Source organism: Ostrea edulis, chromosome 10 (assembly GCF_947568905.1).
Source record: "Ostrea edulis chromosome 10, xbOstEdul1.1, whole genome shotgun sequence".
Lineage (NCBI taxonomy): Eukaryota > Metazoa > Mollusca > Bivalvia > Ostreida > Ostreidae > Ostrea > Ostrea edulis.
Window position 1 is genome coordinate 23,328,154 of NC_079173.1, and position 14,831 is coordinate 23,342,984.

Sequence of the window (14,831 nt, forward strand, 5' to 3'; positions counted from 1 at the left end):
GTGTTCAAAATAAGGGATGCTTACTCCTAGGCGCCTGATCCCACCTCTGGTATGTCCAGGGGTCCGTGTTTGTTTAACTCTCTATTTTGTATTTCTTATAGGATCTATGAGATTGGTAACTGTTTTTTATCTTCACCTTTTTCCTACAACATTTCAGAATCCACCAAGGCTTGACGAGGAGGCTGTGGGGGGACTCGCAGACATCTGCAGTGCGTGTCATCACGTTCACCATATAGAAATTTCGGAAGTTCCCGTACAGAACGTTTCTGACGTCACAGAATGTGAATCCCCTGACGATCGCGATACGTACAGTCATCTTGCAGGGTGGAGAAAGGACTGTGTCTGACAGAAAACCTCCGAAAAGAACTAACTACCACTACCATCTCCTCCACCCTGAGAAAGTCAATCACGCCAGAAGATTTCTATATGTGTGAAATGCAACTGATTTAAGGAATATTACGACAGGCTTGGGTTCATTCATAATATTTACATTCACTGAATCTTTTCTCATATATTTCTTTTGAAATTGGCATTGCTTTCAACACACAATGAATACTCGTTTGTTGAAAACTAGCTCGATCTGGTTTTCTAGTACCACCTGTATGCATAATCATGACCAAATATGGAACGTCAACAAGGCCAAAGGGTGTATTGGCTGTTTCGTTTAACGTAAAAATGGATCAACCATATATTTTAGAACTTAATTCTAGTTTATATTTTAAAAAATGTATTAAAATGTAAATATACACAATAAAATGTCTTTCTCTGTTGTTTCATTGGGTGATAAAGGTAGCAATCATTGCAGAAAAAATTTGCATAACCCGCATTTTTTCTGTTATGTTGTCTACCTTCATCACCCGATGAAACAACAAAGAAAGCATTTTATTGTTTAATTCAAGTACGCTAGCATGAAAAGTACAGCAGCATGCAATATATGACAGAAATACATTTTAATTCATTATCCATGTTTAATAAGTTTTGTTTCTTTTGATTATTTTATCTATGCGAAATAAACATGCTTTTTTCTGAGAAAATTTTGCGTTATATATGAGGACCCATTATACCCTAGACCCATAATTAATGTATTACCTAGGGCCTAGTTACAGCTGAATCACTGACTCATGACAGAGAAGTAAATAAATGGTAATTTTTATTTTGATAATGAAATGTTGTACAAGCAGCAATCAAATTGCACTTAATTAGGCATAAACAGATTTACAAGGACTTTCCAATGTACGATTGAATTATTCTTGATCCAAAAAAAAAAAATTATTTGGTCGACAATATTGGACAAGAGCCTTTTTCCAAGTTTTGTCACCAATTCTCCAGACAATGAAAAATTTCTCTCTGAAGGCACTGTGGCATGCCAAGAAAGCGGTTTTCATTCCTGGACCATCAAATTTTTATCATTTTTACTCACAAAAACACTGAAGAATTTATGAAAATTACTAAAAAGCTATTTTTACGAGTACTCGATTATGAAAAATGTAGTCAATGATCGGTATGACCAAGCGATAGTTGAGTACTCGTTGACATCCCTAAAAATTTCTATCTAAATCAGTATTTTCTCTCAAAATTGGAAAAAAAATAACAATGATAATTTCTTTTATTTACACAGGATTGCGAAAATTATACAAACTAGTTTACATTGTGGTCCTGTGTTTAACATATATACATATCAAGAACATATAATTATTTTAAAACGTGAAAATATCACAGTTAATTTACATACAAATAAGAACTACCCAAAACGAGACCATAAAAACATGAGTATTATTGAGAATCAACATGTTTGAGATAGGCTTATTTCATATATGTCCTAGTTTTCTAATCATTTTCTAAGAAAAACCTTTTCCTATATAATTTTACAGATACATACAAAATTGATATTAAAACTAGAAAACAAGAGCAACGCCAACGTGGCATAATACGCCCGTAGATTTTGCTCAAGGAAAACATATTTTAGTGGGATTCATATTTTAGTGAAGTTAGCACTGTCCTCTGTGAGCTAATTCATTATTATGCTTGTAGAAATGGATATCAAGATATAAAGAGGGATAGCCTTAGAATGCGCTACTTCATAAATATGCTAATATACCACACACCTTTGCTTGAAACAGTTAGTGCTAAAGTATAAGTACAGGTACAGTATACCTGCCCACAAGGCTTTCCTAAAAAGTGATACTAAGACCTTGACCTTTGACCTTGAAAAACAATCGGCATCTTCCTCTCATCATATATACCAAGATATAATATCCAGGAGCTTACAGTTCGGTTTGTATCCTGCCCACAAGGTTTCCTAATAAGTGATACTACGACCTTGACCTCTGACCTTGAAAAACAATAGGCACCTTCCTCTCATCATGATGATCAAATATACCAAGTTATAATATCCTGGAGCTTACGGTTCGGTTTGTATCCTGCCCACAAGGTTTTCCTAAAAAGTGATACTACGACCTTGACCTTTGACTTCTGACCTTGAAAAACAATAGGCATCTTCCTCTCATCATGGTGATCAAATATACCAAGTTATAATATACTGGAGCTTACGGTTCGGTTTGTATCCTGCCCACAAGGTTTTCCTAAAAAGTGATACTATGACCTTGACCTTTGACCTCTGACCTTGAAAAACAATAGGCATCTTCCTCTCATCATGGTGATCAAATGTACCAAGTTGTAAAGTCCTAGGGCTTATGGTGCAGTCTGTATCTTGCCCACAAGGTCCAGACAGACAGACGGATGACGCCATACCATAATACGTTCCGTCTTCGACGGCCGTATAAAAAACAGGTACTTTTAGTTAAATCGTTTATGATTAAAAAGAATTAAATATCAAACATGCATTATAATAAAAGATGAAATGGACATCGTTGGCGTAAATCACAAATCTCAAGAGTACAGTACAAGATCTCATGTCCTCAGTATAAGAGATATGACTAAACAAGCTAACATTATTATTACAGATCCACACAATTTAGTAATACAGACCTTTCTTGTAAATGTACATATGCATCATATGTATATTTACCCTGCAAAGATCCTTTTACTGACCAGCTATATTCTGCGAGTTTATATTACTATGACGAGCTTGATGTGTTTTTCAAAGTTTATGTCGTGACATAATAAGACACCTCTGCCAATGTGACACTTCTATGCTTATTTTCTAATGTAAAATGGCAAATTTTCGGGATATACCATAAAACCACATTGTAGGATTAACAAATTAAGTGATATTTCAGCTTGGGTCGAAAGCATGATGAGGGCTCGATCACGTTTTCTTACCTCCTTTTAAATATCATGTATATTTCAAGACAGTGAACCTATATAGGCAAGAAGAAATATTCCAAAGTGGTTTAATATTTTATCAATTTATAAATCCCGTATAAAGGCAAAACACATGGTCAGATAAAAATTCCTCTAATATAAAAACCGTTCAGTAGGATCAAAACGTCACCAAAACTCAAAAACTGGCGGATCAAAATTACACCAAACTAAAAGTCAATTAATTGGTGAGATAACAAATTTCACCAATATATAAAAGCCAAAAATATTGCAGGATAAAACATTTAGTAAAATATATGCCAAACATCCACCAGGATCAGAATTTCATCACAAAAAAAATAATTTATTTATAGAAACTGGATATACATAGTGAATACAAAGAACAATAAAAGCAGTATGTTGGAGGAACTAAATACATTTGTTGAACACTAACCATATATACTGTATAAAAACATATATAATAATACACAAAAAATCTCTTTAATATGAGGACAGCATATGGATAATTAAGTACAGTAAAAGTGTGTATCACGTCTAAAAATTTATTATTTTAGTATAACCTTCAAAGTCCATGCCCACTCACATGGCATCTTACGGACACTAAGGGCGGGAAATAGAACTCTAACACCACGTGACTCTTCAGTAAAATACACCACTGCATCTGACCCAAGCAGTGTGATCTCGGAAACGGGCATGTCCTTCAACGCTCCCAGGATCACCTCGTTCTCATACGGCCAATCCAACAGAATGCAGTAAACAACCTTCTTTTCTGACTTGGACGCTGTGTACCTTTAAATATCACACAGATATTTAACATTTTCATATTTAATTTATTACTTGTGAGTACATTGGACTAAACTTTCACTTCTTCACTTCTTTCATATTCTGAAATGGTTTATTAAAATATCACATGTTCATGATAAAATCACGACTTCCATCAAAGACAATAGAATGTCACACTTAAATGAATTAATCTAATTATAAAATCATTTTTATGATGGTTCAGTATAAATCTATATATACCCATATACCAAATATCCAAGGCCTATGTCAAAAGACTTCAAAATTAGTCTGGACAAAAAAAGCTCCCCAAAATTCTACATGTATTATTTGACTGGTCAAAAGTAATTGAAAATGGTACGCAACACACTGTCTTATCATGTTGTGTCATTCTGTTGACTTACCACGCTCTATTTATCACTGTGTCATTATTACCACGCTCTATTTATCACTGTGTCATTATTACCACGCTCTATTTATCACTGTGTCATTATTACCACGCTCTATTTGTCACTGTGTCATTCTGTTGACTTACCACGCTCTATTTTTCATTGTGTCATTTTGTTGACTTACCACGCTCTATTTATCACTGTGTCATTATTACCACGCTCTATTTATCACTGTGTCATTATTACCACGCTCCATTTGTCACTGTGTCATTCTGTTGACTTACCACGCTCTATTTTTCATTGTGTCATTTTGTTGACTTACCACGCTCTATTTATCACTGTGTCATTATCACCACGCTCTATTTATCACTGTGTCATTATTACCACGCTCTATTTATCACTGTGTCATTATTACCACGCTCTATTTATCACTGTGTCATTATTACCACGCTCTATTTATCACTATGTCATTATTACCATGCTCTATTTATCATTGTGTCATTATTACCACGCTCTATTTATCACTGTGTCATTATTACCACGTTCTATTTATCACTGTGTCATTATTGCCACGCTCTATTTATCACTGTGTCATTCTGTTGACTTACCACGCTCTATTTATCACTGTGTCATTCTGTTGACTTACCACGCTCTATTTATCACTGTGTCATTATTACCACGCTCTATTTATCACTGTGTCATTATTACCACGCTCTATTTATCACTGTGTCATTATTACCACGCTCTATTTATCACTCTGTCATTATTACCACGCTCTATTTATCACTGTGTCATTATTACCACGCTCTATTTATCATTGTGTCATTATTATCACGCTCTATTTATCATTGTGTCATTATTACCACGCTCTATTTATCACTGTGTCATTATTACCACGCTCTATTTATCATTGTGTCATTATTACCACGCTCTATTTATCACTGTGTCATTATTACCACGCTCTATTTATCACTGTGTCATTCTGTTGACTTACCATGCTCTATTTATCACTGTGTCCTTCTGTTGACTTACCACGCTCTATTTATCACTGTGTCCTTCTGTTGACTTACCACACTCTATTTATCACTGTGTCCTTCTGTTGACTTACCACGCTCTATTTATCACTGTGTCATTCTGTTGACTTACCACGCTCTATATATCACTGTGTCATTCTGTTGACTTACCACGCTCTATTTATCATTGTGTCATTATTACCACACTCTATTTATCACTGTGTCATTATTACCACGCTCTATTTATCATTGTGTCATTATTACCACGCTCTATTTATCATTGTGTCATTATTACCACGCTCTATTTATCACTGTGTCATTATTACCACACTCTATTTATCATTGTGTCATTATTACCACACTCTATTTATCATTGTGTCATTATTACCACGCTCTATTTATCATTGTGTCATTATTACCACGCTCTATTTATCACTGTGTCATTATTACCACACTCTATTTATCATTGTGTCATTCTGTTGACTTACCACGCTCTTTTTGTCACTGTGTCACTCTGATGAGTCCAAGGCGTTGATTTATAAATAGCTTCTCCATTGACCTTTAACCATGACCCCAACTGACGGAATCTTTCCTCATAAATTGGGTCAAAGGTCCCCCATGATGTTGGCCCAGCATTAATCAAGATGTTCCCTCCAAAGCTGGTAAAGTAAAGAAAACCCATTGAAATAGAAATAATGATTAAATGAAAGGTGAAGATAATGAACAGTGATCAATCTCATAAATCCCATAAGCAATACAAAATAGGTAGTTGGGCAAATACGGACCTCTGGACACACCAGAGGTGTGATCAGGTGCCTACGAGGAGTAAGCATCCCCTGTCGACCGGTCACACCCGCCGTGAGCCCTATATCTTGATCAGGCAAACGAAAGTGTCCATACTCAAAATCAGTTTGCCAAGAACAGCTTAACAATCAGTATGAAACACGTCAGACAGCATTTGACCCAATGATAGGTTGTATTGGCAAACTAGATCACTATAACGTTCAATCTCGCCCACTCTGAATGTCACTACAGTGTATTGTACCTGATGGTGTAAACCACTTCCTCTAAGAGTTCTTCTATGGAGTAATACTGGCTCAGATCAGCGTCTCTCCTGTACCCCCAGGAGTATCTGTCGATTGTCATGGCATTCACCCATTTATGTGGCATAACACGACCTAAATATTTAAAATATTTAATGTAATTCTTTTAGATACAGTCAAAGCTTGTTATCTCAAACTCGATGGGACCGAGAAACCAGAGACCCATGGGCCACATCACTCACCTGAGTGACCATGGCCCATATTTAAAGATTTTCCCTATATATTTGCATGTAAAACTTTGATCCCTATTGTGCCCCAACATACACCCAGGGACCATGATTTTTACAAACTTGAATCTGCAGTATGTCGGGAAGCTTTCATGTAAATTTGTACTTTCCTGGCCCATTGGTTCTTGAGAAGAAGATTTTCAAAGATTTTATGTATATCTTTGCATGTAAAATTTTGATGCCCTATTATGGCCCCAACTTACCCCTGGGGGTCATGGTTTTAACAAACTTGAATCTGCCCTATGTCAGGAAGCTTTCATGTAAATTTCAGCTTTTCTGGCCCAGTGGTTCTTCAGAGGATTTTTAAATGACCCCACCCTATTTTTACATTTTTGTGATTATCTCCCCTTTGAAGGGGGCATGGCCCTTCATTTGTACAAATCTGAAAGCCCTTCACTCAAGTATGCTTTTTGCCAAATTTGGTTAAAATTTGCCCAGTGGTTCTGGAAAAGAAGTTGAAAATGTAAAAAGTTTGCGGACGGACAGGCAAGCACAAAAGCTCACTTGAGCTTTCAGCTCAGGTGAGCTAAAAACTTCCGGAATATTTCAGTCAGCATTCGAGATATCAAGATAAAATACTTTAAGAATAATTGGTTAGGACTTCTGAATCACATCGATATATCCATGGTATTCGAAATATCGGTGTTCAAGATACTTTGAAGTTCAACTGTAGTGACTAATTAAAATATTTAAAACATCACAACATTTCTAAATAAAGACATTGCAATTAGAAATGAGAAAATCAGTTATTTGTAATTAAAGGTTGCTTGCAGTTTGACTATGAAGAATACATATACAGTAACTTCACAAAAATCAGACCACTGACCAATGCATGAATGGTACCTAGGATTACCAGATTCAAAAGCCAATAACAGATGAGTGGTTTCTTAAAGAGGTTGGTAGCAAGATCTATCAAAATATCTATATCAAATACCCGGATGGAAACGGTCAGAACATGTCCATATCCCTCCATGCTTGCAGAAGCAGTCATATCCCCATCTGTCATTTACCACAATAGTGTCTTTCACTGGACTGAAAGAACAACAAAAACAACATCAAAGTAAATAGACAGAGTACAGTGGAGCCTCATTATCCAGATGCTTGGGTTCCCAGTCCCATCATCCAGATAAGTGAAACATCCGGATATCTGGATAGCCTTGATTTACATACATTTTGGTGGCCTATTGTTTGTTGCCACCTTATTTTTCATCATAGTGATTATAATTTTCACACTATATCTTAACATGTAACTTTGGGAGACCCTAAACCAAGTCTATGTACAATTTGATAAGAAAGTAGGATCTCCCTAATTGTTTATCTTGATATCTTCTTGTCATTAATAAATGACAGTTTTACAACTACAATAATTACTTGTTTGTTGAGATGAAAAATAACTAGCTGCGGGAAACATGTTTTAACTTCTAGATTTATCATATAGAAGGCATAAAGTGATATTATTGTAAATAATATGTTTTATGCATTTATATGTAACAATACACCGGTACATTATTTTGCTGGCTTTGTGACGTAACAATGCACTAGTACATGTGTGACGTTAGATTATCTCTTGACGTAATAAATTACTGTATGACGTTATCAGTATATTGTTATTATCGTTAGACGTTTCACTTGTATTAAACGAATCATAAGAAAAGATACCCACCGCCACCCCTTCAACCATCCTGCTGTATATATTTTACACGTTGTCATTTGGCTATAGTTGTGGCCTATTGTTTGTTGCCACCTTATTTTTCATCATAGTGATTATAATTTTCACACTATATCTTAACATGTAACTTTGAGAGATCCTAAACCAAGTCTATGTACAATTTGATAAGAAAGTAGGATCTCCCTAATTGTTTATCTTGATATCTTCTTGTCATTAATAAATGACAGTTTTACAACTACAATAATTACTTGTTTGTTGAGATGAAAAATAACTAGCTGCGGGAAACATGTTTTAACTTCTAGATTTATCATATAGAAGGCATAAATGTATATACAGGGTTTGACATTTACTTTTTTTGAGCACTAGACCAGTCGGGCTACTTCAAATGATTTTTACTAGACCTGACTTTATATCCACTAGCTCTGACCAACTTTTCAGAAAAAACCTGATAGTTTCTCCATATTTAAATACTTCATTTAAATGACAAACATGAAGTTTGAACCAAAACGTATTTAATTGTCTCAAAAATATCTCAAGTCTCGCCATTCAATTTGATTTTCAAACACGTTTCTGTTTCTTTAAATTCTACCCTGCACGGATATTCTTTAGTCTATTTAGTATAAAATGACCTCAACCGGCTTTTTATTTAATTTATATTTCATAAGCCCTGCTTTGTTTCTTCCTAACCTTTTCTTCTTTCTCCCGGGACGTCTTTCCTTGAGGACGAGAAGTTGTATTTAAATATAGAGACATTCCCGCACATATGTCAACACCGATAAATAGCTGTTTACGACGTCATTTATTAACTTGATAAACATTTTATTACAGTCAATTCAAATAAACTGTTTGAAATTAACATCAAGTAGATGTCGTAAAACATCACTTCCGACCGCGACTTATTTATTAAACTAAAAATAGAGATTATTCCATCACACGGTTCAAAATTGCTTGCAAACTCTTTACAGTTAAGAATGAAATATCTTACGGTTTAAAGTAAAGTTTCTTGTTTATTTTTTTAACACGACCAGTCGGACTAGTAAATCGACATTTTACCCGACCATTATCATTTAGTAGACTTGGTCGGTCGGACGTGCCTTAGTGTCAGACCCTGATATAAATATTTATCAAAGGTTCTAATAACACATGTTTGTGTTGATTTATACCTGTAATATAATGGGTAGGCTAATTAATGTGTGTCACCTTGTCAGGCGACATCTAAATATTCACTATACGGATTTTAACTGACCACTGGTAGTGTGTAGCATTCTAAAGCTATTCGAAGACTCTTTTTAGTGCAGATATCTTATGCCCAAGAGCCCTTGCTTTACTTGGCAACGAATACTTTGATTTATCATTAAAAAATTTGTTTTACTTTGTAGACAGGCTACAAAGTAAGACAAACGGTAATTACATATATCAATGTTTCGTAATAACTGAGCTGCACTTTCAGAGCGCTTCATCATCCGAATCTATGTGTTTGTGTTTTTTTAATAAATTATTTTTAATGCTGACTTCACAATCGTTTGATTTGTTGTGATGATTGTGTTCCATTCGTGTGCATCAGTTACATCAATAGTCAATAACATCATAACATCTAAATTATACTATATCAAAATAACATGCGTGCTTTTTCAGAATTGATCGATTGTATATCGTTCGATGTCCCTCTCAGGAATATTTCACTCATACGGAGACGTCACCATTGCCGGTGAATGGGTGCAAAACTTAGGCCTATGCTCAGTGCTTATGGCTATTGAGCAGGGAGTAATCTTTATCGTGCCACAGCTGCTGTGACACGAGACCTCAGTTTTTGCGGTCTCATCCAAAGGACCGCCCATTTAGTCGCCTCTTATGACAAGCAAGGAATACTGAGGACCTATTCTAACCCGGATCCCCCAATTTTACAGAATTAATTTATATCATTTGTATAAAGTTGAAATATGGATCATCCATGTGAACACAGACTCTTGGTCCGCCATATTTTTCTTCATTCATTGAATTTTGGTGCACTATCCCACAGTACCTCTAGTCATTGTAAAAAGGTAAACCACATGATTCTTAATTTTAGGAACATGACATAAGCTTTCAGCAAACTTACACCGGAGTTCGTTTGCACACAAATATGATGAGGTCTCGACGGGGGAGTTCGTAGCTTCTTTCCCTATCTTGTTGGTAGATAATGTGGTAAGGAGCAGTGATGCAGTATATTTGATTTGAAAGTGTTTGAAAAGTCCCCGAAGTAACAAATGGTCAGTATCAAAGTGAAAGTAGAAACAAAAATAATGTATACACTTTTTTGAGCCACCAAATGGATGTTTTGAATATAATAAAAATACGCAAACCAACTAATAAAATGATGGCCTAAAGTTTAAAACTAATACGTTGAATGTCGATTTTCCAGGAAACAGATTGAAAAAAAAGAAGAAATTTCAAAGTGCTGAAATAATAATCGGGTAGGGGCCAATTTGATGGGTTGGTCGGAGAACATCAAACAAATTAATTCTTATTTTAAGCCCCATGTAAAACTTTGAATCCTTATTGTAGCCTCACCCTACTCCTGGGTCCCATGATTTAAACAACTTTGAATTCACACTCATCATGAATCTTTCACATACAAAAGTTATGTCTTTTCTGGCCTGGTAGTTCTTAAGAAGAAAATTTTTTAAAAGATGCCACCATATTTTCACTATTTCTTTATTACTTCTCCTTTGAAAAACGAGAGACCCTTTATCTAAACATTTATTGGTCCCCTTTACCAAGGAATGCTTTATAGCAAGTTTGGTTGAAATTGGCACAGTGGTTGTAGAAAAGAAGTCAAAAAAAAAGAAAAGTTTCAGATGGACTGACAGATGCTGGACAAAAAAGGCCCTCTTCACAAAAAAAATCTTACGATTAAGATGAAAATTTTAAAACATATATAGGCAAGTCAGACAAGTGATAAAACTGGCATTCTTACTCGAGGCACAGTTGCACTCAGTTGAAAATACGTGTAAGGCAGAGACTTTAAGATTTTAATCTTATTAGTAAAATATTTAGTGGAAACAGTCACAGGAAATCAGAATAACTCGCTTGAGCTTACTGTAAATTCCTAAATATACACAAGGAATTTCTGATCGCATAATTTCGCAAGAAGCATACCTCGCAAATTAAAATCACCCCCTTTTATTTTTATGTTGCTAAAATACGTGAAAAGACTCTTGATCAACGGGGCATTCACAAATTTATGTTCTCGTAATTTGACATACATACGAATCATTTCACGATATTAAGAATCTACATTAGACATTACATAGCTCTGGTGATCTACACAGATGTATACATGTAAATCTTTATTTCTATCACTTACCTCTTGTTGTACAACCAAGCTAAGAATATTGTAGAGTTCCAATACCAACTGGGAGCTAACCAGCAGGCGTCATTCCACAGGACATCTGGCTGGTAAGTGTTGATAATCTCATAAAGCTGGGGATGTATATAATCCTACGAAATATACAACATTGATTTAATCCTTTTTTATTGATTACTGTGGTTGTGCCAAATCATGAAATCAAGTGATCAACAAAGAACAATTAGGAAAATACAGTCAAACCTCGTTATCTCGAACTCGATGGGGACAAGAACAAAATTCGAGATATCCGAAGATTTGAGATATCGAGGGTAAAATACTTAAAGAATCAGTGGTGTAGACTTTTGAATCACTTCGACATATCCATGGTATTCGAGATATCGGTATTCGAGATACTGAAGTTCAACTGTGCTTAATAAATGAAACTTTTACAAATCTACAAACTTTAATCCCTATGAAATTGATGAAATCACAGTACAGTACAGCATAAATGTCAAGTGTCACATTCATGAAGATTCTTGAAAGGTATGTATGGGGAGGGGGGCTTTCTTGTTGTAACTCACCTTGACATATCTCTGAGTGGTGAAATTATTCTTTTGATCCGTGAGCCATATTGGGTTAAACCATTCTATCATGGCATGGTAGATCCCAAATTTTACATCTGTCCCCTTGAGTGCCTCCTTTAAAGGACCTGCAGTTACATGTGTAATGATTAAGTTGATTAGAAATATTGGGAACTTTTAAATTCACTAAAATCTATTTCTCAATCATCAGAACATTAAATAACAGTAGTGATCTACAAGTGCCTTCCTTTCATGGTCAACTACATTTGTATAAAATATGAAAGATTTTTATTGAAAATTTTTCAAGATATCGAGTCACAGTGAAAGTGCTGATGAACAAAACTGATATATAATCTATTGGCGCATATACTCTCTACCTTTCAGGAAATTGTGAAAGTTGTATGTTTAAAAAATTTCAAGATACATGTACTGCATTAATGTATAACGCAAACGTATTAAACTTGGATTGAAGGTTTGCTTTGATGTGTGTGCATGTGTGTGTGTGCGTATGTCACAATAAAAATGACGATTAACAATTTTATGATTCTTTTAGGGCTTCTGTATTTTAAATGTGGGACCCTAATACATAGGATGATCAACTTCCATCTGTTTAAAATATGAAATTGTTATGATGAAAACTGAGTTATCATGTCCCAATATACAGACAGACAGACAGAGATAGCAGTACGACCCTACAATTTATAGGGGTCTTTCTGACTGTTATCATGGTGAAAATATGTTTTGTTAATTATCAAAACAAAATTCTTGACAAACACACAGACGGATGGACAGACATATGGATAGGGGCCAAAGGGCTCCAGAAACCAAGCAAACCCTAACAATATTAACATCTTCTCACCCACTAGGTCTTGCTTTGGACCGACATCTCTTGAATTCCATTGATAGGTCACATTAGTTGGGTACATGCTATATCCATCACAGTGTTTGGAAGATAGCACAACATATCTACAAATAAAAGAGCAACTGCTTTGTTCAGGTGGAACGAATTAGTGAAATACATATTTTGTTAGTCATGATAAACTGTAACAGGAAGGGAGAAAATGCAACGAACCAAACCAGGATTCAGACCCAGGCCCCCTGAATCTCTAGTCAGGTGCTCTACCAACTGAGCTAGCTGGCCACCAGCGATCAAACCCGGCTGATTGCTACATTCCTCCCTCCTTAAATTGTCTTCACTCTCGAAGACACACAACCTAGATTCTTTTTACTCCAGGCAGAACATTCACCTGCAAATCCTGGGGGTGGTCAACATATGGTGCCAATTGTAACATAATATTAGGAAAAAAGAAAATTTTGCGCTGGACCAGGAATCAAACACTGGACCCTGGGACCCCTGCATTACTAGTCAGGTGCTTTAACCACTGAGCTGTCAAGGCTGATATCCACGGTCCATATAGTCCTAACTACTACATTCCTCCCTCCTTAAATTGTCTTTTGCCCTTGAAGACAACCCAGATTCTTTTGCCCCTGGCAGGACTTTCACCTGCAAGTCCAAGGGTGGTCAATGGCACCAAATGTAACAGGAAGGTAGAAAATGCAACGGACCAGACCAGGATTCAAACCTGGCTCCCTTGAATCTTCAGTCTGGAGCTCTACCAACTCAGTTATCTGGCCACCTGCGATCGAACCCGGCTGACCACCCCTTTCACCTGAAAGTCTATCGGTGGTCAACGGTACAAATGAAACTGAAGGGGAAAAATGTTAATGGACCAGGTCAGGATTCGAACCCAAACCCGAATCTAGTCAGGTGCTCTACCAAATGAATATCAAGAAACCAGCGTTTGAACCTGTCTGACTGCTACAAATTCAAAGTTCTAGGCTGTCTGCCTCAGATACTGTAGTACTTGAAAAAGAATTCCGAACTGTTCCGTGGACGCATATTCATTTATAGAGTTTTAGCAATATGGAATTCTTGCTGACAACCCAGTGACACAGAAGACATACCGGTATTTAAATGTAATAATCGCGGAGTATCTGGGCCTGAAATTAACATATAACATATACCCGTCAGTCTGTGACTGGTTATAAGTCTGGTGGACTGATTGACATTTGTTTTAGTCAGTCCAATAGGACTGGTTTTAAGCATCATTTTGGAAAACACACTTATGAAATCTTATACACACATTTGGCATGCTTCGATCTGTAGATATCATCTAGCTAGATGAATCTGATTCGTAAATTATCCCACATAAGTGTTACAATATTGTCCGAGGCATATTAAGTTAAATTACATTTTAATAACATTAACAAAATATGTTTAATTATTTGTGGAAAACTCTGATGAACTGGTAAATTTTTCTGCGGACTGGTTGAAATTATACCCCGTCAGTCCAGCTGGACTGGTGACATTAAAAGTTAGCTTCAAGCCCTGAGTACTAGTACTTAAGGGGTAGAGAGGGTAAGGGGGAAGGAGTCAGGATAGGGGAGGGACGAGGAGG

General features: G+C 35.9%; 2 protein-coding genes across 3 annotated transcripts in view; one reads left to right on the forward strand and one right to left on the reverse strand.

Annotated features, from left to right (window-relative positions):
- The window catches only part of LOC125665567 (nidogen-like), a 38,377-nt gene extending 36,482 nt beyond the window's left edge, over positions 1-1,895 (forward strand). For both annotated transcript variants that reach the window (XM_056152308.1, XM_056152309.1), the window contains one exon: positions 158-1,895. In XM_056152308.1, the coding sequence (XP_056008283.1) occupies positions 158-346 (189 nt within the window). In that variant the 3' untranslated portion in view covers positions 347-1,895. The remainder of the gene's footprint in view (positions 1-157) is intronic.
- Positions 1,133-14,272, reverse strand: LOC125665563 (plasma alpha-L-fucosidase-like). Its single transcript, XM_056150890.1, has 8 exons — positions 14,238-14,272; positions 13,232-13,338; positions 12,373-12,500; positions 11,810-11,943; positions 7,729-7,826; positions 6,510-6,642; positions 5,953-6,123; positions 1,133-4,071 (listed from the first exon to the last, which is right to left on the reverse strand). The coding sequence occupies exons 1-8, from the start codon at positions 14,270-14,272 to the stop codon at positions 3,828-3,830; spliced, it is 1,050 nt and encodes a 349-aa protein (XP_056006865.1). The 3' UTR covers positions 1,133-3,827.
- Positions 14,273-14,831: the final 559 nt, after the last annotated feature.